This window comes from Neomonachus schauinslandi, chromosome 4, assembly GCF_002201575.2.
Source record: "Neomonachus schauinslandi chromosome 4, ASM220157v2, whole genome shotgun sequence".
NCBI lineage: Eukaryota > Metazoa > Chordata > Mammalia > Carnivora > Phocidae > Neomonachus > Neomonachus schauinslandi.
The window spans coordinates 98,206,387-98,230,173 of NC_058406.1; the positions used below are offsets into that span (position 1 = coordinate 98,206,387).

The 23,787-nt window shown below is 37.6% G+C and overlaps 1 protein-coding gene across 1 annotated transcript in view; it reads right to left on the minus strand.

Moving 5' to 3' along the window:
- Nucleotides 1-23,787, minus strand: part of SPAG17 (sperm associated antigen 17) — a 214,437-nt gene that overhangs the window by 98,255 nt on the left and 92,395 nt on the right. Inside the window, exons 11-18 of the mRNA XM_021690132.1 lie at nucleotides 23,083-23,220; nucleotides 22,881-22,994; nucleotides 22,144-22,294; nucleotides 18,887-19,114; nucleotides 18,573-18,791; nucleotides 12,346-12,407; nucleotides 11,659-11,772; nucleotides 3,785-3,939 (exon numbers count right to left, since the gene is read on the minus strand). Coding sequence (XP_021545807.1) covers nucleotides 3,785-3,939; nucleotides 11,659-11,772; nucleotides 12,346-12,407; nucleotides 18,573-18,791; nucleotides 18,887-19,114; nucleotides 22,144-22,294; nucleotides 22,881-22,994; nucleotides 23,083-23,220 — 1,181 coding nt within the window. The remainder of the gene's footprint in view (nucleotides 1-3,784; nucleotides 3,940-11,658; nucleotides 11,773-12,345; nucleotides 12,408-18,572; nucleotides 18,792-18,886; nucleotides 19,115-22,143; nucleotides 22,295-22,880; nucleotides 22,995-23,082; nucleotides 23,221-23,787) is intronic.

Genomic DNA, 23,787 nt, shown 5'->3' on the forward strand with positions numbered 1-23,787 from the left:
AATTGAAATGCTCCAGTCTTTCTATAAAACTTACTGGCCTGCAAATTTCCACACCCTAAATACTGTGCCCTATACTGCTTGTGTATTAGGCTCACACCAGCCAGTTGTTGTTCACCAGGAGTAGGTCATACCTGTTCCCAAACTCATTCATTCTATTTATGCTGATGATTGTACTTATTTTCAATGAAATATTATGTATACTTATAACATATGAATGTCCCGAGAGAGTTGTTTCTGAGGAAATAATTTGAAATATTTAGGTTTGACAATCAAGATTAGTTATTGTCAAATTGTGTGAAAGTAAGGCCTAAGGCTTGAAAAATAAAATTAGAGGGATTCTATACTCAGGTTATTTCACAATTTTCTTTCATTCTTGATCCCTTTTAAAGAAATAAACTGAACACTGTAGACTATGAGTTATGGGTATGCAACATCTTCATTGGGAAGGGAAAAGACATCTCAAACTCAACCTGTTCCCAAACTGACTGATCTTCCTCTCCAAACTGCCCTGTCAAGGTCAAGCCTTTTGGCATCTTAGCTGATGGCAAGTCTATACTTCTAGTTGATCAACCCAAATGCCCTGAAGGCATCCTTGACCACTCTTATTTTCTCATACTCCCCTTCCAATCTGTTGGGAGACCCAAATGATTTTTTAAAACACGTATTTAAAATATATTCAAAATCTAATCACTTCTCACTTACTTCACTGTTATTTTCCTGGTTTAAGCCACCATCACCTCTTGCTAGGATGACTGCAGTAGCCTCCCAACCAGTCTCCATGTCCCTACTCTTGATGCCCTGTAGTCTATTCTCAACACAGTCACCAGAGAGATTCTTTTCATTCTTAAGTCAGATCATGTCTCTCTCCAGTTCAGAACCTTTCAATGAGTCTGCTTTTCAAACAAAACCTAGAGTTCTTGCTATTTTTCTATGATGAGGGAACACAGCCAAATCAGTATTCAAATGAGATGACAAAATGGAGAATATTTCAGCATGCAATGATTCAGGAATTCACCAGCCACAGATACTTTCTGAAAGAATTACTCACAAATGTGCTCCAGCTGCATTGAAAAAATAAATTCAAGAAAGAAGACAACATGGGATATAAATAAAAGGGCTGAGGAAAAAAACAGTACAATTTGTAATTAAATGTAAATAATTATTTGTGTTACTTGTCTGTGATTAAAAAATATTACTTAATAATTGGAAATAAAATTTGGAAATAAAATTTCAAAATGGAGGTAGGCTATTAGTTGGCAGTAAGTGGAAATATGCTAAAAATTTCAACATTTTCTGTGAAATGATATTAATACTCATTAACTCCAATTATGATATAAAATATTTAAATATCTGATTTAAAAGGATAACCTCTAGAAGGATACAAATAGAATGTATAACTTTAAAAACATCACACACTAAGAATGAACTAAAAATTCGATCTAACAAAAGGAAGAAAAGGGATTATTAATCCTAAAGTAGAAATATGCTTATTAAATGCTAAGAATGAGGCCAAAGACATTATTGATAAGAATAGAAGTGAATAGATTAATTCTTTAAAATACAAAGTTTTAGGGGCACGTGGGTGGCTCAGTCAGACAGACATCTGACTCTTGATTTTGGCTCAGGTTGTGATCTCAGGGACATGAGATAGAGCCCCCGTTGGGCTCTGAGCTGGGCATGGAGCCTGCTTAAGAGTCTCTCTCCCTCTGCTCCTCTCCCACTACTTCTGTGCTATCTCTTTCTCTCTCAAAATAAAATAAAATAGAATAAAATAAAATAAAATAAAATAGGGGCACCTGGGTGGCTCAGTTGGTTAAGCATCTGCCTTCAGCTCAGGTCATGGTCCAGAGTCCTGAGATCGAGTCCCATATTGGTCTCCCTGCTCAGCAGGGAGTCTGCTTCTCCCTCTACCCTTCCCCCCTGTTCATGATCTCTCTCTCACTGTCTGTCTCTCTCAAATAAATAAAATCTTTAAAAAATATGGGTGCCTGGGTGGCTCAGTTGGTTAAGTGTCTGCCTTCGGCTCTGGTCATGATCCCAGGGCCCTAGGATTGAGTCCTGCATCAGGTTCCTTGCTCTGCAGGAAGCCCGCTTCTCCCTCTCCTCCCAGCTTGTACTCTCTCACTGTCTCTCCTACTTTTCCTCTCAAATAAATAAATAAAATCTTTAAAAAAAGTAAATAAAAATAAAAAATAAAATAAAATATAAAGTTTTAAAATATTGTTATTAATTATTACTAAAATCTTTTAAAAGACAGAGGATCTCAGAGTAGCTGAAAAAATCCAAGCTGATATTTAAAAGACATGTAGCTACAAATCAAAATGATGCAGAAAAATAAAAGGGTGGCAGATGGCTGGCTAGGAAGCCGGAAAAGGTCCAGATCCTTGATGACTCTGGTGAGTAGCTGCACTATCCCCGAGATACTGCCCAAGTCCAGATTTCTCACTACAGAAGAAAAATAATCCCCTTATTAGTTTAACCACTGTAGTCAGTTTTCTATTAATATTGTGAAACATAATTCCTAGTTGACACATAAAATGACTGAGAAAGTTATATCAGTAATTTTTTATATAAAAGAGACTCCAATCAAACATGGTGAAATTCAAGGTCAAAAGCATTCAAGGGAACAAGAGGGACATTTTAAAATATTGCTAAAACTTACAATGCATTAAGAAGAATGCTTCTAAAAATACAGATTCAAAAATAAATTTAAACATACACACATATACACACAGTACACATGCAAAACTGACAGGAGAAACAGACAAAATTGTAATCATAAAGACAGACACTAATACATCTGTCTCAGGAATGGACATTTGAACATGAGAATAATGTTTGATTTTATTCTAACAGACATCCAAAATCCAAATGTCATGCATGAAGTTGTAGAACAATGTAAATTACCAAAAGTAATTGAAGAAGAAATAGAAATCCTGAATAGAAGATTAACTTTAGAAGAACTGCAAAGGTTGTAGATAATCTGTTCTTCATCTTTTCACACTATCATCTCTCCCATTGGGCCCTGCCATCCAGCCCCCAAGGAGCCACTATCTCTAAATGGTTTTCCATGTGAAGTGTTCCTACCCTTCCCAAAATAATGCACTATATTATGTAAGCTGTATATGTAAGCAAAGGATTAGCACAGGACCTGTTCCCCCAGTTAGTCTGTAAGTCCATTCTCTATCTTTCTGTATCCTTTTAAGCTAAAACAATGCTGTACAAATAATAAATACTGGATATATATTAACCAGCAGTGAAAAAAATAATGAAATATTCTCATCATTACTGAGAAGGGAGAACAAAGCTTTAAGATCGTGAAGAAATAATTAAGGAGCTTGGAAGAAAAAAAACTGATTCTTAGAGGTCTCAGTTTGCTGAGCAACTGGCTGTGTGTTGATAAGTCACTCAGTTGCCCTACTTTTGAGTCTTCCCTAGATCAAGTGGAGTTACCCAAAATCAGCATGCAGAATGTCATGTTTTATAGTTTCTACTTGAAATCTTTCGGACGCAGTTTTATTAGAACCTAAATAAATCAAGTGTAAGGTAATAGTATCCTCACTAGACTTAACTGGTCCAGGAATGATGACTGTCTTCTTTAGTGGTACAGCTTGGTGCTTATCACAGTGGCTGGTATGTCTCAAACATTCAACTTGGTGAACTAAATTGAAGTTTTCTTTGACTTGAACCACCTTGCTTAGACTAAGGAACTAAAAACCAAGTAACTAAGTAACTAACAAGCTAACTAAACTAAGATAGCTATTAACTAAACTAAGTTGGTTACCTGAATCCAACATTGGAATGAAGAGCAATATTCCAATGTTCACAATGCAGATGTTGTATATTCATTGGATTATGAAAGACTAAAAGTAGAGAGTTGTCCTGGGTATGGTAATAAGAATCAATCCACCTGTATTGCTGGTTGGCTTCTTGAAGAACCTGAAATCAAAATATTTGCATTGTTGTGTCTCCCCCCCACCCCAGAGGAAGGGTCTCCTGCTAGGGCATATCTCAGCCCCCTTATCTTCCTCTTTTTATTTCTACACTGTTAGTCTCACTGTTCGTGAGAACATAAGTGGTAGATTTTTTTTTTGGGAGCTGAATTCAGCAACTCTTATAGGAAAACAGATACTAGGTTCCAGGCATAGAGGAATTTGCTCAAATCTTTTTTTATTAAGGCTAGGGGATAATAATTAAGTCAAGCAGTTATTTAACATTTCCCATGCCTTCAAACAGATCATTTCATTTTATCATCATTAAAATCCCCAGATCAATAGGTACAATTATTTTTCCCATTTCAAACTACTAAAATCCTCATTTTCAGTGGAAATTGGGGCTGCGAGAGGATAAGAGATTCGTCCAACAACACAGAGCTCATAAGTTCTAGGGCCAGTGCTCACATCAGTCCAAGTGTCACCATTTTTGCATTCCAAAGAGTGCTCTCCATACCAAGCTGTAGTATAGAGAAACGAAGTGAGTAGTCTTTCTCACACATACTGTTCCAAATGACTTCTACCCCTGGCCTTTTCTAAAACATTCCACCCTCAGCATGCCCTGCAATTGCAGCTACCAATAGAGGGGCAGAGAGGGCAGGCACACTTGTGTCCTGCTTCCATTTCACTGCTAATCAACATAAGGAAACATGGTCACAGGAAAATAAATTAGATAGCTGTGGGTTGTTGTTTGTTCTCGTTTTCAACATCAATCTCATGTAGGAACTTTCAGTTTTCTACTCTTTGGGTGATCTGAAGTCATAGAACTGCACATCATGTTAGGAAAGGACTGTTTTACTTTTGCTTTCAATTTTACACTGGTAGCATTACCAAAATAATACATTGACTTCCCCAATCTAGTCCCCTGTATGAGAGTCTTTATGGAGTGGCATTTAAACTATTACATCTGTTCCCTGAGAAGTAATACCAGAAATACACATGTGGTGAATATTTTTGCGTGAATTGCTTTTGTTTGTTTTTGTTACAGAGGGTACTATCCATTACTTATTTTTTGGAAAAGCAAATTCCTTTTAGACTTTAAACCCCAAACCAAATATGTTCATTTCCGATGAATATATATCCTTCTTTCCATTAGAGAGCTCTGCAAAATTTGTTTTCATATTTACTTCGGCTGCTAGAATTTACAGCACTAACTTTCTCAGAGTTATAGTTGCTCTCAATCAGTGCTTGACAAGTTTTCATATAATATCTTTCCTCTCCTTTTTTTTACTATTTGGCTTTTACCTATTAGTCTATATTAATATTGGTGGTGCCATAAACTAATTGTTTTTTTTAATTAAAAATAAACACATACTTATTGCAGCATTATTCACAATAGCCAAGATATGGAGGCAACCGGGCACCTGGGTGGCTCAGTTGGTTAAGTGTCTGCCTTCAGCTCAGGTCATGATCCTGGGGTCTTGGGATTGAGTCCTGCATAGGGCTCCCTGTTCAGCAGGGAGCCTGCTCTCCCTCTCCCTCTGCCCCTCCCCTCTGCTCAGGCTCGTTTTCTCTCTCAAAATAAATAAATAAAAATCTTAAAAAAAAAAGATATGGAGGCAACCCAAATGTTCAACCATAAGTGAATGGATAAAGAAGATGTGATATATATATATCAAGATAGATATAGATATACATATATAGATATATATAAATAAATATATAATGTATACTATATACACAATACTATAGTATATATACTATATATACAATTAAATATATATTTATTGCATATATATATAATTAAATATTACTCAGACATACAAAAGATTGAACTCTTGCCATTTGCAGTAACATGGATGGATCTGGAGGGTATAATGCTAAATGAAATAAGTCAGTCAGAGAAAGACAAATACCATATGATTTCACTCATATGGAGAATTTATGAAGCAAAACAAATAAACAGAAAAAAGAGACAAACAAAAAAACAGATTCTTAAATACAGAGAGAAAACTGGTGGTTACCCAGAGGGGGGGTGGGTGGGGGATTAAGAGTACACTTACTGTGATGAGCACGGAGAAATGTATAGAATAGTTGAATCATTATATTTTACAGCTGAAACTAATATAGCACTGTATGTTAATTATACTTCAGTTAAAAAAAATACCTACTATGTGGCAGGTACTGTGTAGGTTCTAGGAAAACAAAAGTGAACAAAAGAAGATTTTCCTTTAAGATCTGATTAAGATTTTTATAGATCATCCTGGATTCAAAGACATATCCTAAGAAGATGAAATTGATGGAGTATCTATCTGATACATAGAATGGACTGGGCAAGAGCAGAAGTGGGGGTTGATGATTAGGAGGATCCTACGGCAGAACAACAGGATGGTAGCTGGACTGACGTAGCAACAGTGGAGATGGTGAGGAGCTTTGATGGCATCCAAGTGTGATGATGGATCAGACATGCAGGACACAGGAAAAGCTGAGATAAAGGATGACTCTTAGCCTTTTGGCTTGAAGGTGATACTTTCTGAGATGGGTGAGGAGAGAAACATGCTTAGGTGGGAAAATTATGAGCTTCATCTGAGACACTGAAGCTGAGATGCCTGTCAGAAATTCAAGTGGAATTTGGAGTTAGGTATTTTAGTGTGGAACTCAGAGAGAAATCATTTGGAAGATAAAATTTTAGGAGTCATTAGCATTAAGTCATATATATAGATGAAATCATCACAAGAATGTTTACAGTAGAGAGAAGATGGTTCAGGGCTGAGACTCCAGGCATTTCGATATTTAGACATTAGGTCCACAAAATTTCAAACAGAGCACTGAGGAGAAGTATAGTATGGCATCTTGGAAACCGAGAGTGAGGAGTATTTCACAGTGAAGTGACCAGCTCTGTGATCTTGTTAAAAGGTCAAGGAAGATGAAGAAAGATAAATGTCCATTAGATCTGGCAGGACAGTGATCATGAAGCTTCATGGAATGGTGAGGACAGAGCCAAGTGAAAAAAAATAAAGTCTGAAATAAATGTCCAGTTAAAGATGAAAGATTAAACACATGTGCTTCTTGACACCTCACTAAAAGAACAGTAAAATTTTGGGGTTTTAATATCATGAAATTGAGGGTCACAGGAGAGGAGACAAAGACAACACTTTAGAAGCTGGAAAGCAGAAGGATAAGGGATAACTGACAGCAGACATAGAAAACCAAATTCTAAGGTTAATTTCCTAGAGGTCAGAAGTAAACTCACTTGTGTGCAGAAGTGCAGAAAGGCTCAAGAAATGGCAGTATTAGGTACCTCTGAGAGTGAGGAGAAAGTGGCACTGAAAATAGGAAGATTAAAATATTTTTAAGAAGCTATTATGACCCCCAGAAGCCCTTGACGATTCTGAGCAATGGGGTGGCTGCCCATCTCCCCCGTTAGCAGACAAAGGGAGGATTATTACCTACAGAATGATGCAGTGGATTCGAAGAAGGGGACCCTAGGCACTGCCAAGGGAGAGATGTACTACAGAAAAAAAAGGAATTTCATAAAAGTATAAATTGATGTCCAAGAAATATAAGGTGACCCATGTGTGTAATTCTAAATTTTATAGTAGTCACACTTCAAAAGTAAAAAGAAACAGGTAAAGTTAATTTTAAAAATATATTTTGTTTAACCCAATCTGTCAAAAATATTATCATTTCACTATGTAATCAATATAAAAATTGTTAATGATATATATCACCTTTTTTCATATTAAATCTTTGAAATTTGGTATATATACTCATACCAAGTATATAGGATATACATTGTAATATATACGATAATAAGTTATATATATTATATTATATAAGTTTTTTTTTTTTTTAAAGATTTTATTTATTAATTTGACAGAGAGAGATAGCGAGAGCAGGAACACAAGCAGGGGGGGTGGGAGAGGGAGAAGCAGGCTTCCCGCCGAGCAGGAAGCCCGATGCGGGGCTCGATCCCAGGACCCTGGGATCATGACCTGAGCCGAAGGCAGACGCTTAACGACTGAGCCACCCAGGCGCCCCTATATTATATAAGTTTTATATATATATATACAGTATAGCAAACTTACAGGGCATCTCAGTTTGGACCAACTACATTTCAAGTACTTGGAAGCTACATGTGACTAGTGGTTACCACATTGAACTATGTAGATCTAGAGGTTGAATGGCAAGGAGCCTAACTGCCTTCCCCGCCCCCAACAGCTCCCAAATCCCTGACAGATAAATAATGTCTTTCGGTTAGGATTTTAGGATTTTTTCCCCTGGAGAATCTAAATGGCTTAAGAGTACAGACTAATACACCAACACTGATGGGTCTCCCAAGGAAACCACCCAGCCAAATATCCCAAAATGAAATCCATTTATTGACAAATAAATGGCCCTGAGCTCATGCAGCACTTCCTATGATATTTTTAGTGTCTTATTATTAACATGAACAAAAGGGCAAATGTCATTAGGTATTACACTCTAATATGAAAAATGAAGACCCCCGCAAAAAAAAAACCCAAAAACACTTGAGAAAAAAACAAAACGAACTTGAGGAAAAAGAGACAATGCAGGGAGAAAACACTAAGACTTCAAAGGACTTTAACATTCTCACAGAGATGAGAAGATATGGTATCAGGGAATGTGAACAAGATGCTATAAAAAGGTAATTTGCGATTATAAATAGAACTTTAGGAAATTAACCATGATGATAACAGAAATAGAAGGCTCAGTAGAAGAACTGGGTGAAAGTTGAGCCATATCTCCAGAACAAGAAGGCAGGTATTGGAAATTAGGAGAAGAAAAGTAAGCAAATTGGAAGTTCAGTCCAGGAAGTCCAGCACTAGAATAACAGGAGTTCCAGAAAGAAAGAAGAGAAAAAATGGAAAGGAGATGATGATCAGAGAAATGACTGTAGAACATTTCCCAAAATATAAAGACAGGAGTTTCTGGATTGTACCAGGCTTACCAGTATGATACTTGGAAATAGAACCGGCAACAGGAAACCAAGAACACTGGAACAAACAGAAGATCTTAAAATCTTCCAGGGAGCAGAAAAAAAACAGACTCAAACAACTGATCAGGAATCAGAATTTCATTTTTATTTTCTCAAGGACAATCCAAGAAGCTAGAACACTACTGAGGAATGGCTTCAAATTTTCAGGGAAAATGTCTTCTAACTTAGCATTTTATATAAATGTCACTCAGATGTAAGGGTAGAATTAAGATGTTCTCAAACATCCAATGCTCCCCAAATTTACCTGCCATCTATTTTATTTTTTATTTATTTTTTATTTTTTTATTTTATTATGTTATGTTAATCACTATACATTACATCATTAGTTTTTGATGTAGTGTTCCATGATTCACTGCTTATAACACCCAGTGCTCCATTCAGTACATGCCCTCTTTAATACCCATCACCAGGCTAACCCATCCCCCCACCCCCCTCCCCTCTAGAATCCTCAGTTTGTTTCTCAAGTCCATAGTCTCTCATGGTTCATCTCCCCCTCCGATTCCCCCCCTTCATTTTTCCCTTCCTACTATCTTCTTTTTTTTTTTAACATATAATGTATTATTTGTTTCAGAGGTACAGGTCCATGATTCATCAGTCTTACACAATTCACAGCGCTCACCATAGCACATACCCTCCCCAATGTCTATCATCCAGCCACCCCACCCCTCCCACCCCCCACCATTCCAGCAGCCCTCAGTTTGTTTCCTGAGATTAAGAATTCCTCATATCAGTGAGGTCATATGATACATGTCTTTCTCTGATTGACTTATTTTGCTCAGCATAATACCCTCCAGTTCCATCCATGTTGTTGCAAATGGCAAGATTTCATTCCTTTTGATGGCTGCATAATATTTCATTGTATATATATACCACATCTTCTTTATCCATTCATCTGTCAATGGACATCTTGGCTCTTTCCATATTTTGGCTATTGTGGACATTGCTGCTATAAACATTGGGGTGCACATACCCCAATGTTTGGATCCCTACATTTGTATCTTTGGGGTAAATACCCAGTAGTGCAATTCCTGGGTCGTACGGTAGCTCTATTTTCAACTTTTTGAGGAACCTCCATACTGTTTTCCAGAGTCCTGCCATCTATTTTAATTCAGGAAGCAACTAGAAGAGATAGTCCCCTACAAAAGGAGAGTAACCCGAGAAAGAAGATGACATGGGGTTCAGAAACCTGAGTATCTGGCTGGAAAGAGAGGCCAAAGCTGTGGCCAGGATGACAATAAAGAAAACTGCCAGGTCCACAGCCGCGAAGCAGGCCTGGAGGGCTAGTGGGAGTTCAGAACATATGGGAGAGAGGTGGCTTAGATAGTAAAACTGATAGAATGCCCATTAGGTTTGAATGTATTGAGAGGAGATTTTACTCTTTGGTAGAGAGCGTGGGGGTGAGTAATGACAAATGCGTAGTAAACTACACAAATGAAGAAAATGGGAAAACAAACTCTGGGGAAAACAAAAATTAGTATCAAAAAGGGAAATGTAATCATAGGGTATTTACATGGTTCAGCTATGAATAAATAACATTTATTCAAATGAAATATATATTGAATATTGGTCTAACCAAAAATGATGATATGGTTAACAGTGTTAGCAGATGGCAAGAAGTGCTCATGTGTGTGTAGGAGTGTATGAGTGAGTGTGTACTTGTTTGCGTGTGTGTGTGTGTGTGTTGCATGGGGGTTGGCAGAGCTGTTTTCTCAAGAGGGAATCAATTGATGATGATGCCCAACCAAAACTAAAACTAAACTTACTGAGTTAAGTAACACCAGAAATAGGTAAATAGGTAAATAAGTAATTAGGTAAATAAATACCTTGAAGGTTTTTACCTCTGGAATTTAAGCATAGGGTGGGAGAGAGCTGCTATTTTTTGTAAGACTCTATATAGAACTTTTTGGCTTTAACAATATGTGGATGTAAAACTTTGATATTGGTAAGATTAAAACTAAAAAAGATAAAACAAAAATTAGTATGGGTTTTTGCATAAAACATGTAAACAGAAAATGTACGATTCCTTGTTTTTTTTCATAGTGGTTAAGAGCACACGTTCTGGGGCCAGATTTCTTGGGTTCATATCCTGCTTCTCTCACTCACCAGCCATGTGACCTTGGGCAAAAGTTACTGCTGGTCAAGTTGTCTCAGTTTCCTACGATTTACATAGTTTCTATTTTATAGGATTGTTGCAAGGATTAAATGAGCAGATAACACTTACAAGCCATTGCTAGCATATAGTTAAGTGCTCAATAAATGCTAGCTATTGCAGGTTCCATTGACCTGTTAACTGTATCAGGTCAATACTTCGGTGCCTGGGTGCCTCAGTCAGTTGGGCATCCAACTCTTGGTTTTGACTCAGGTCATGATCTCAGGGTCCTCAGGCTCCATGCTCAGTGGGGAGTCTGCTTGAGATTCTCTCCCTCTTCCTCTGCCCCTCCCTCTGTTCTCTTTCAAATATATAAATCAATCTTAGAAAAAAAAATACTTCTAAATGCAGTGAAAACTTAATAGAAAGGATAGGCAATATGGGAAAAATAAGGTTGCTGTCAACTTGGGAATAAATTCCTTTTATAGCTGAAGTAAATGGGAATATTGATCAGAACGAGATCTGAGAGAGTGACCTAGAAGTGAACTGTTCTAAATCACCCCATGACTCCCCAAACCTGTCCAACCGTCTCCTAGAGACTCACGGTTCATTAATACCTGAAGCAGAACTTTCGGTTTAAAATGTTCAGTGAAACTCCAGTCCATTAGACTGCGTTGTTGCGTTTTCTTTATGTCCTCTAACTCGGCTTCCACAGTCATCTTCTTGGGTTTCTAAAAAAATCACAGGAGTGCAATTTCAGCTTTAATTTGTGCAAGTCCAAATGGAGCCCTCTTGGACTCCATCAACTAACCAGCATGCACTCCATCTAATTGGGGAAATCTGCATATGTATAAATCCATATGGCAACATTTTAGGAGAACTGCTGCCAGAAAGAGTATGCCTTTGAGTTTTTTTTTTTTTTTATGGGCAACATAATCTAAATATTTTTATTGTTAGGTTATACTCTTCTGAGTCCTGTTAGCAATTATAGGCAGGTTTTCTGAACTCACTTCAAGACAGCATTAGTTCTACATGGCTGTATGGTCAGCAGGTGTTTGTGAGGTTGCCAAGCCACACTGTCTAGAGAGGAGCATGGAGCTTGGAAGTTTTGCTTAAGCCGCTAGTGAAATTAACTCCTTTTTCTCCAGTTGGAGCTAGTCTGGGTATGTCTGAGCAATCCCCCTCCTCCTGCTGAACATCTCCTTTGTGTGTGTGTGTGTGTGTGTGTGTGTTTCTCACTCTGGGTCACAGTTTTTTCAGATCATCTTACTTGTATTTACACTTTTAGCAAAACAATTCCTTACCTTTTCAAGAGGCTCAGCCTTTGTGACTCCTTCATCTTTGATCTCATTGTTCCTGGTCTGTTCTGTAAATCAAAGACACCAACATCCAGTTGTGTTTGGGCTTTGTTCTTGCCTTTGTCAGTGCTGTGTCTTTTTGCTGCCCATATGATCTATGTTTCTGTGCTGAAAAGGTAATTCCTGAAAGGCATGTTTCATGCCTCCAAAAAGGTGTTTGTGTCAATAATTCTAAATCAGTGTCTACCTAGAAAAGTTATACTAAACCCTTTGAAAAGAACCCAGCTTCCTATATGATGCATTCCTAAATCATATCAGATATTCTGCCCTGACTATCTCCCTCACTTCTAAAAATGTACCTTTATGAGTTGCAAATACTCACTGATTAAACTATAGCTCTTGTGATTCTGAATCTCTCATATAGAAATGGTTAAACTATATAGCATATTCCAAGTTTGACCACAGAAATGGAGTGGGTGATGAATCTTGTGGTAACATATTTGTGATGTTACTGAATAGCTGAGCCAACTTGGCCTTTTATCACCCTTAGAACAACAGCAAATTGATCCCTACATAGTCATATATAAAATGGTTCCACCTTCACTCTCCAAACACATCCCTTTCACTCTCCTTTGCTCATTCCTCTCCAGACTCAGCAGGTTGCTTGCTGTGTCTTAAAGTTTTTGCACTTGTTTTTCTTTCTTACATGCTTTGCTTTTAGATAATCACCTGGTTCAAACACTTCATCCACATCGTTGCTCAAATGTTACCTCCTCAAGAGCCTTTCTGCCTTTTACCCTGTTTTATTTTGAATCATAGCATTTACTAGTGCCTGATATTTATTTGTTTATGTCTACCTCTCCATCTCAATGTGAATTCCTGGAGAATAAGAACTTGATCCTGTTTTCTATAACTGTACCCTGAGCACCCAGCACGTGGGAGAGATTCAGTACATTTTGTTTTGCTTGAATGAGGAAAATCTACATCACATAATAAAACTGGAAATGTATGTAAAGCTATAGAGAGAGCAGAACTGTGGAAGAAACGCAAAACAAAAGCTTGTTTTAGGGTAAACATTAGATTCAACTTCATTCTTGGCAAAGAGAACCATAGCTGCACTTATAGAGGGTGTAGTTAATTGCGTCTACCAAGGATAGGCCAATGTTTCTCTTTCTTTTAGGAGCATAGCTAGTTATATTTTCGCTACTGGTTTCATCTTGCCTTGGGCTGGTGAAGGTGACAGCAAGAATGTTCCATTTTGATTTACAGGAAAACTATAAAATCAATTCAGTTCAGTATTTATATAAATATATCTACTCAAGAGAAAACTCAGGCCAACTATAACTCTAAATAGACCATGATGTCCCATGTGTCCTTGAAGCAACTGATATGAAATCTGTGGAATAAAAATTATTCTATTCTGTGGTCTGCCAGATTTCCGGGAGATTTGATATTCCCTCCTGTGTTTAAGGATCTAGCAGAAAAAGTCTCCAGTTTAGAAAATATGTTCTAAAAAATTGTGCATCAGTTATTTTGTCAAAGGAAAGAGCACTCTAAAACTAATCTGAACTCTTCATTTAAGAGTACAGTAAAAATCATTTTTTCTTTCTTTCTGATTCTGCCTTCAACCGCATAATCCTTTGACAGTGTGATTCAGTAGTTTTTGACACATCTGGAAATGGATGCTTTCTCATCCCTTTGAAAAACAGCTTTCCTAATCTGTTTTACTTTAGAGATAACAAGATCCCTCTGCAAAGCAGTTACTTTATTAAAAAAACACCCAACAAGCATAAAGGGCACATCTAAACCTATAGCCTCACGGTTATCAACTCTCAGGTTTTTCATAAATATCCAATAGGCCCTGTCAAGTTCAAAAACAGTCTCAGATGGAAATCCAGTGTTTGGTAAGAAAAGCACAAATATTTAGTCCTTCACATCCAGGAACAGGTTTTTATATGTATTTGATGCGAAGATGGTTGTGCAGGAAATACATGGACAATTTCTGCTTTGCTTAAAATGATTTCAAGTGGCTGCTTTAGAAATATGATTCAGAGTTAGGGGGAAAATGCAAGATCAACAACAACAAATTCCCTTAGACGTTAACAGCCACAGTGAAATACCAAGGCTCAGCCACCCTCCCCTGTCCAACTGTAAGAGTTCCTTGATGTGGATCAACATACATCATATAGGATCCCTTATTGGTTGTGGGGGCTTAGTTCTCAAGATTGCTCAGCCTCTAGGATATACTATCCATTATAGCATTTTTAGCCCTGACAATTTAGAGTTGCTCTAACCATCTATTTTCCACCAGGATCTGGAATGCCAATTTACATGGTTTGACCACCAGGTGGCAAAAGTTGCCTGAGGAAAACTATACACCAGTTGCTCTAAAGAAAAAAACAAAATACAAAGAAAAAAACCTCAGGCCTTATATCTCTCCTGGCTTATTCTGGATCCACATGAACACAAAGTGACTTCTTTGTCATATATTTACATTCCCACAGGATGCATAATAGCATAACATCCCAGGTTGACTTATTTGGCTTAATTATTTTTGTGAGCTTGGCTAATAGGTAAGGGACTTAGAGAAATAGGGAATCAACCCTTTCGGTAACAAAATCAGGTTAAGTATCAGCAGGAAGAAGAGACGACGAGTATGACTAAACCACTAGACAAGGAGTTTCTGGGACTGAGGAAGCCACAAGACACAGTGGAGGAAGCATTGGTTTGGAGTTAGCTCTCTTTTGGAATCCTGACTTCCTACTCGTATGTAGTTGAACAAGTCGCTTAACCCTTCTGAGTCTTCAACTCCTCATCTTTAGAATTAGGATAATAGCATCTTACTCACAGACTTGAGGTTTATATCAAATACTAGTTAATACATATAAAATGTCTTAGCAGAGTGCTTGGAATATAGCAGGACAATACTAAAAAAAATGTTATCTCCTTCTCTCTGTCCCCCTCACCCTCACTTATCTGCTCTACTAAGCAAGCAGATTTTCCCTAATTCTACTCCATCGATGACTTTCTCTTTTATCATCATCTAAATTAATGAAAATGGCAAGATGACCATTCAGTCAATACTGACTTAACTGTTCTCTTGTGCCACAGACCACTTACTCTTGTTTAATGCTTTTAAAAATTATAAATTATAACACATGCAGAGAAGTACATAGACTATAAATGTGTAGTTTAATGGGTAATGGGAAAGAAAAGACCCAGCACTGCAGACATCTTATGTGTGTCCTTTCATAACCATGACTTCTTTGTTAAGCTATCATATTAATCCTGATGTCTTTGTGTGGATTATTTTGGGATTTCTACATTTACAATATTTACAAATAGTAATAGTTTTATTTCTTCCTTTTCAAACCTTACACTTTTATCTCTTTTTCTTGCCTTACTGAGTTGGCTAGCATCTCCAATGTAATATTGAATACAAGTGTTTATAGTAGATAGCTTCCTGGAGCCGAGGGAAATCTTTCAACTTTTCATCTTGATATATAATGTTTGTTGTAGTAATTTAAGAATAAACCTTATAAGGTAGAGAATTTTCCTTCTCTTGCTAGTTTGCTAAGATTTCTTTCATAAATTGCTATAGAGTTTTAAGCACTTTTTCTGCATCTATTGAGATGATGATATCATTTTTCTCAGTGTTAATTGATAAATATATTGATTTTTATAATGTATGTTTTTCCTCTATTTCTGTTATAAAAACAACTTGTTTGTTATGTATTATTATCATTTTGTATATTGCTAGATCAGTTTACTTATATTTTATTCAGGATTTTTGCATCTATGTTAATGAATGAGTTTGATTTATAATTTTCTTTTGTTGTACTATGCTTGACTGTGTTATTATAAGGTTTATGCTAGCTTTGTAAAATGAGTAGGGGGGGATATCCATTTTTTATTTCTTGGAATAATTTTTAAGATTAGAATTATTTCGGGGCGCCTGGGTGGCTCAGATGGTTAAACGTCTGCCTTTGGCTCAGGTCATGATCCCAGGGTCCTGGGATCGAGCCCCGCATCGGGCTCCCTGCTTGGCGGGGAACCTGCTTCTCCCTCTCCCTCAACTGTTCCCCCTGCTTGTGCTCTCTCACTCGCTCTGTCAAATAAATAAATAAAATCTTTAAAAAAAAAGATTAGAATTATTTCTTTTTTTTGAGTTTTGGTATCACTTGTAAATAAGATCATTTGGGTTTGGTATGTCTTATTCAGGAGGATCTTTAATTATTGATTTAATTTATTTAAATGATTACAACACTATTCATGTTTCTATTTCTTCTTGAGTCATTGTTGGTAAGATATACTTTTCTAGTGATTTGCTCATTTTATTTTAAGATTTAGTGGAATAAAGTTGTTCATATCCTCCTACTATTTTTTACATTTCTGTAGAATCAGAGGAAAGTCTATTTCTTTAATTCCTGATGATTTTTATTCCTGCTATGGCTTTATTACTAATATGGTTATTCATGCTTCCTTTTTTTGTGGTCTGCCTTTTATTTAAAAAAATTATCAAATTTTAAAAGTATTTTCAAAGAACCAGACTTTTGTAGTATTTGTTCTTCCTTATTACATCTATATTTTCTTTTTTTTTTTTTAGATTTTATTTACTTATCTGAGAGAGCACATGTGCGAGAGAGAGAGAGAAAGAGAGAGAACAAGCCAGGGAGGGGCAGAGAAGCAGGCTCCCCACTGAGCAGGAAGCCCGATGGGGGACTCGATCCCAGGACCCTGGGATCATGACCTGAGTCGAAGGCAGATGCTTAACCAACTGAGCCACCCAGGTGCCCACACATCTATATTTTCTATGTCAATAATTTACTTAATTATTTCTTCCTTTCACTTTATTTGGATTTATTTTGTTCATCTTTATCTAAGAACTTGAGGTTGATGTTTAGCTAATTAATTTTTCTTTCTTTTAAAAATGTATTCATTTAAAGCTGTGAGCTTCTCTCTGAGTATCCCTTGCTTTAGTTGCATTATAGAAATTTTGATATTCAGTATTTTCATTACCATTCAACTTGAAATCTTTCCTAATTTCTATTGTGACTTTTTCTCTTTGAAAATTTGGGTGTCTTCTCATTATTTTTCATAACTAATGGCCACCATAAGTTCACTGGGTTTTGAGAGTATACTCTGTAGTTTTGATCCTGTGAAAATTTGCTGAGATGTGTTTTATGGTCCAGTATACCATTAATATTTTTAAGATAAGCATACCTGTGACCTCTAAAAAGCTATAGTACTATGGAAACTTAATATAGCCATATGAATAATTATAATAAGTAGTAGGAAATGATAACTAATGCCATAAAGGAAGCACAGATTAATTATGACCATGGGAATGCTAAGGGAGCCATTTCGAGAGGGACACATCTAACAAAGCTTTATGGAAGTGCCACTGAAATCTTAATCATAATCAAAAAGAGAACTCCGGCTGGAGGGTATTGTGGAGGAAAGACACAGAGATTGAAAACAGCAGGCTGTGTTGAGGAAACAGAGCTTAATTCTGTTTGCCTAGAGCATGGCATGAGTGAGCAAAAGGGAAAAAGCGGAAAGGTTTTGGAAAAGTAATTTGGTACGACTGCAGAAGCACGTATAGCAGGCCAAAGTGTTGGGTTCTGTTAGTAGGGAGCCATTGAGGGTTGTAAGCAGGAAACGAACAGCTGGATTTGGGGTAATTAATCTGATAGCTGTGCATAAGATAGCTCAATAAATTTAGCCTAACAGTCTCCTATGCTTCTATACCTCCTAATATAACAATATTTATGATGGTATATTCTACAGTAAGAGTCATTACCTGAGCTATAAAGAAGAGAGAAAGGAAATCCTTGTTCTTCTTTGAGCATTGATTTTGTACCAAGCTCTGTAGTGGGCAGTTCACTATTTATTGCAGGTAATTTTTAATATTTTTTTCATATAATTACAATAACCCTATGAAATACTAATGAAAGTTTTAATTATGTTCACCTTACTGTATTTACTAAGGTAAAAGTGGACTAACAGGCCTTAGGATATTTTTAAAAACAAGGGTTGAAATAACAAGGACTGAATAATAACACTCAGTAGCAAAGTTTAATTTTAACTTAGATATTAAACAGTCTTCAGTTGAAATAGGGAGGCATTTAAATTTAGATAATGTTTCTTGAATCATTTTTGGGGTTAATACATCCTATAATAGTGTACACACACACACGTGCACACACACACACAGATACACGTTTGCTCACCTGAAGGCCCAGACTGGATCTGAGTCTTCAAACTAGTCTCCTGCTCTGACAGCTGTATGTTATCAGGGTCTAAGGGTTCCTTACTGTTCGGGTCAGAATGCTTCATATTATTAGAATCAGACTGACGAGCATCTGAAGGTTCTTTAGAGATCTCATCCTCTTGCACAAATGTTGACCAATTCTGATCCACAAATAAAATTTTGTCTTTGGTTTCAGTATCTAGTCAGTTTGAAGAGAATCCATTAGATATAATGCTAGAAAAATTGACAATCATAAAATGTAAGAATTCCTTTGATTCCCTCCATGCAGTGTACCTGTTTGGGGTTTGGCCTCTTGGACATTCATTTTCATGATGTATTGCTGCCTTATCTGTTTAGCAAATCTGGCAGGGTTGTCCCATGGTATGTTGAACATCTCAGAATCTGTCCCATACATCATCTCAGAAGGCATTAGCTTTCCTTCTTCATTAACCTCAGAGAGTTTCAGGCTCTCAAAAGTAAACACTTTAAAGGCTCGTTCTACTTCATTCCAGCTCAAGACTTCTGTAAGAAAGCAGGAACTATGCTGCTAGGAATGCTCTTTTTACCACATGGTACAGGGCTGACAGAGGGGCAGGCAGCCAGGGGGTCTGTCCACCACAATGACAAGGGAGCCACGTCACGCTGGGTGTTGACCTGACTTTAAACATGGGCTCCACAATTTTGCAACAAATATGGATAGTACCTAATAATAAGAAAGCTGCACAGTCAAGATATAATCTATCAAGACAATGCTCACAAATTGCTTCATAGCTTAATCAGTATTAGGTGTATTAGTACTAATTCACATGGACTCTCCAGGGTACCATATTGGTTAAATATGTTTAAAACTTATCATTTTTAAGCAAAAGCACCTTTGCTACTGTTCTAATTTGAAGTAAAAAAAAAATTGCTCACTTGTGTCTAACATATACTTTATATTCAGTAGGTTTTATTGTTCTTAGGGCTCAGAAAAGGCCTCTTTTCACCCACTTCAACTGGTGTAGCACTTTCCATAATTGCTCTTCAAAGATTATCAGCTTTCAATTGACCCTATTCATTTGTGCATTTATTTTCTCACAGCATTTATTTATCCATTTGCCCACTCCCTCCCTCCCTTGCTTGCTCACTCGTCTTTGTTTTCTATGTATTAGGCTTTGTCATAGGTCCCTGAAATTCAAAGAAAAGATTTGGTTCTTGCACTTTAGAAGTTCAGGGCAGAGGGGTGGGAGGTAGGTATTAGCAAATAATCATGGGATTCCATGAGGAAAAGTAAAATGATTGTGGCAGATCAATGATTCCGTGGTAACCTCCACTTTTTCTCCAATAGAAATGAGGACACAGGGAGGGCTCTTTTGGGAAAAACATGAGGCAATTCAGAAGAGAGACAGGGAAAAGGTAAAAGTTACAGAATTAAGGAAAGTTTGCTCATTCATTCATTTTGCAAACATCTTTTGAGCACATATTAGTTGTCAAGGATTATAGTAAAAGCTGGGACCACAGCAGTAAAGTTAGTAGTGAATTCTGGATCTTCTAGAGTATCTATTCTGGTGGCTGGAAACAGGGCAAATAGATAAGTGTATGCCATATCAGAGATGATAAGAAGGATAAAGCCAGGAGAGGGGGTAAAAAGTGATAGCGGTTAGAGAGGGGCTTCTTTTTTTATATAAGGTAGTCAGAGAAAAACTCTCTAAGCAATTAAGCAAAAATATGAAGGAAGCAGGAGAGTAAGTCCTGTGAATATCTGGAAGAAAAGGGATGGAGGCAGGAGAAATAGCAAGTGCAAAGATCCTGAGGCAAGGGGTTGACCAACAGGTTCAAGGAATCACAGCAAGGCCAATGTAGAATGAGTGGAGTGGAATGATGAGACCTTGACAGGTGATGAGCTCCAAAAGTGGGTGGCAGAACAGTGTAGATTATTCTTTGAGTGACGTGGGTGGCCACTAGAGAATTCTGAGTTAAGAGGGTACGTGGTGTGACTAACATTTTGGAAGGATGGTTCTGGTTACTGCATGAAAAAAAGGCTAGGTGAAAAAGTGAAAGCCTGTTGACCAATTGGAAAGCTACTGAAATAGTCCAAGTGAGAGGTGACAGTGGCCTGGGCTGCCATGGCAGCGAGGGATGTGGTGGTATTGGTTGTGGGGCATAAGAAACAAAGAGGAATCAGGGATGACTCTAGGTTTGGGAAGAAAACAGTTGCCATTTACTGAAATGAGGAGGACTATGAAGGGACAAATTTCAGGGAGTCAAGAGTTTGGTTTTGGATCTGTTAAGTATGAAGTGCTGATAGAGAGAAGAGGAGAGAAGAAGAGGAGCAAGGGTTTTGGAGGGGACACGTAAGCAGGATATGTGTGACGTGGCAATGGCAGCAACAGAAACAAGAATCCTGTGCTGTGTGTAAGACAGGGTGGAGAGAGCATGGAGTCATACCACAGGCAGAAGGAGAGGTGGAGTGTGGCAGGATATAGGCAAAGGACACACATTCTCAGGAACATCAGTAACAGGGTGGTTATGTAAACAAAGTTCTCCACATACCCAGGTGGGTAGGCTCTCCCCTGCTTTTCCATGAGGTGATGACATGACAGTATTCAAAAGATTTTGTTGTTTCCTTACCATTATGTCTACTTAAAAATCAAAGAACAAATCAAGAATAAAATATTTCATGATTTGCTTAGAGTGAGAAATGAAACGAGGTGCTTTTCTCTTTTCTAGGGTAAATGCTTTCTTGTCAAATAAAGATGTCTATAATTTCATGTTCCTTCTTGTAAGTAGGAATGTATCTGCTGATTGCTTCAAGTGGAAATAAAGTTGGTTTTTATTTTTTAAAGATTTTATTTATTTATTTGAGAAACAGAGAAAGAGAGAGCATGAGCAGGCTGAGGGGTAGAGGCAGAGGGACAAGCAGACCCCCAGCTGAACAGGGAGCTAGATGTGGGGCTCCATCCCAGGACCCTGAGATCATGACCTGAGCCGAAGTCAGACACTTAACTGACTGAGCCACCCAGGCAGCCCTGGAAATACAGTTTTTGAAGGAAATGACTGTATCTAAAATCTCAGTGAACTCTGCAATGAGAAGCTGATTTTAGATTCTCAAAATTACCTCTCCTTCCGCTGTCCTCAAAGATTATAAAATGACCCTTCCTTCTATGAGAGGAGGTGAACTTGAATCAACACACTCTAGGCACCACACCGCCAGGGGGGCTCTCTACTCTGTGCTTTTACCTAGGATAGGGATCACCATGCTTTCTGCAATGATGTCAAGGAAGGGATGTGGGGGTGGGTTGCGGGGAAAAAGAAGGAAGAAGCAGATTATTCTTGTCATGGAAACACAGTGGAAAGAAGACCCAGGGCATCAAATTGAAGAATGTTATGCATCATAGCTGTCATACTATTGCTAATGACATTATTCAAGGTTAGAGAATCAAAATACCCACCTCAGCCTCTGAAAGCTCTTTCAATAATTAAAATACTTTTTGCAAATAGGAGTGTAATCTTAAGAAGCACATATGACCATAAATGAATGAATTTAAACTAAGGCAAAAAAATCTACTCACCATTTGTACAGAAGTGCATGAGCTCATGAATTGTAGCTAGACGTTTAGTGCTGTTCCATGGCGGGGGCAGAGGGAATTTAAGGAATTCCCACAGTGGCAACTTGGACTGCATCTCCTGCTCAATTTGAACTGGGTCAAAATTCTTTTGGTCCTGATGAAAAAGAGCAACATGACAGAAGACATTAGAGTAAGCTGTCAAGTGCCTTATGCATATGGAGAAGGCAAAACCTGATACCTTCGCTCTCATTATTTGGAAACAGGGGAAATCAATGGTAATTGGGGAAGACAAACTGTTGGTATTTTGCTGAAGGTCAAAAAAGCTCGTTCTCACTTTGCCAGAGGTTCCTGGTGCACAGAAATGATGGATTCTTCACTTGCTGTGACAAACTGCCAAAGTCTCATATATATTCATCTCTCCCTTCTGAGATCCTTCTCTGGCTTCCACTAGTTTTTCACATTGTTAAGATAGCTAAAGCAAATAACTATAAGGTTTTAATGCAAATTTGGTGTACTCACAATCAATTAAATGGTTAACTGGGCCTCTATAATTAGACAAGTTTTCTTTGCTCCCATATGCACCTCTATTTCCTGAGGCCTCACTTTGCAAGCAGGTATCCATTTTGAATATTACTTTTAATTCCATCAGCGAAACTATCTAACCCCAATTTCTTCAACGAATGATTACAAACAAGGCTTTCTTGCATCACTTCTCCTCAGGGAAACCCAATTATTATTACCTTTAGAGCATACTTCTTGTAAGCATGTGCATCATGATAGTCCAATAGGAGAGGGCTTTGGGGCACTGCTTTGCTTTCATTTTCTTCTTCAGATAAGAATATTTCATGGAGATTCTATTCAAATTGAAATATAGTGACTTAAAAAGAGAATCCATACTTTTTCAAAGCATGCAAGCTCTCTGGATATCTCATGCCATCTGACCTTTTTCTCCTTCTCTGTGAGACAGAGAGAGGGCAGGATGGACACAATGTGAGCTGCAATTCTGTGGTCCAGCCCATCTGCTCTAGGAGGCGGCTGCACCAGGCTGGGCGGGACAAGGTCTTCTTCAGTTGCCACAACCTGTTAAAGTAAACAGGTGGGAGGAGTCAGTTTGATGGTCAGCTCTTTACTGACACATATTTCCATTGCTCTTAGTAAAAACAAAGCGGTCTCTACCAATAACATACGGTGATGACACAAAGTTGCAGCGTATACCAAAATAAAAAAGAAAATGTTTACAACGCATGCATTAAAGTAGATATAATTTTAACGTATGCATGAGAATAGATAACACAAAACACAAATGGTAAACAGGAAAATTTACTATGACAAAAATCAAAATAACAATATAATAAATTTTTTTCTTAATGATTTACTCTTTCTCTTAAAGCACTCGAAACCGCCCCCACCTTTGGATTCAGTAAGTATTTATTGAGTGCCTACCATATGCCAAGCACTGTATGGGGCATCTTCTCTTACATTATCTCATTTGAGTGTCACAGAGACATTGTGGAGTAGATATTATCTTAATTTTACAGGGGAAGAGCTAGGGTGACTGAAGTTAGTGACTGGTGCAAGCCGAAGGCTACTGAGTGGGAGGAACTGGGGTTCAGGTCAAGTCTTCATTCTTTCTTCAAAAGAGTGATA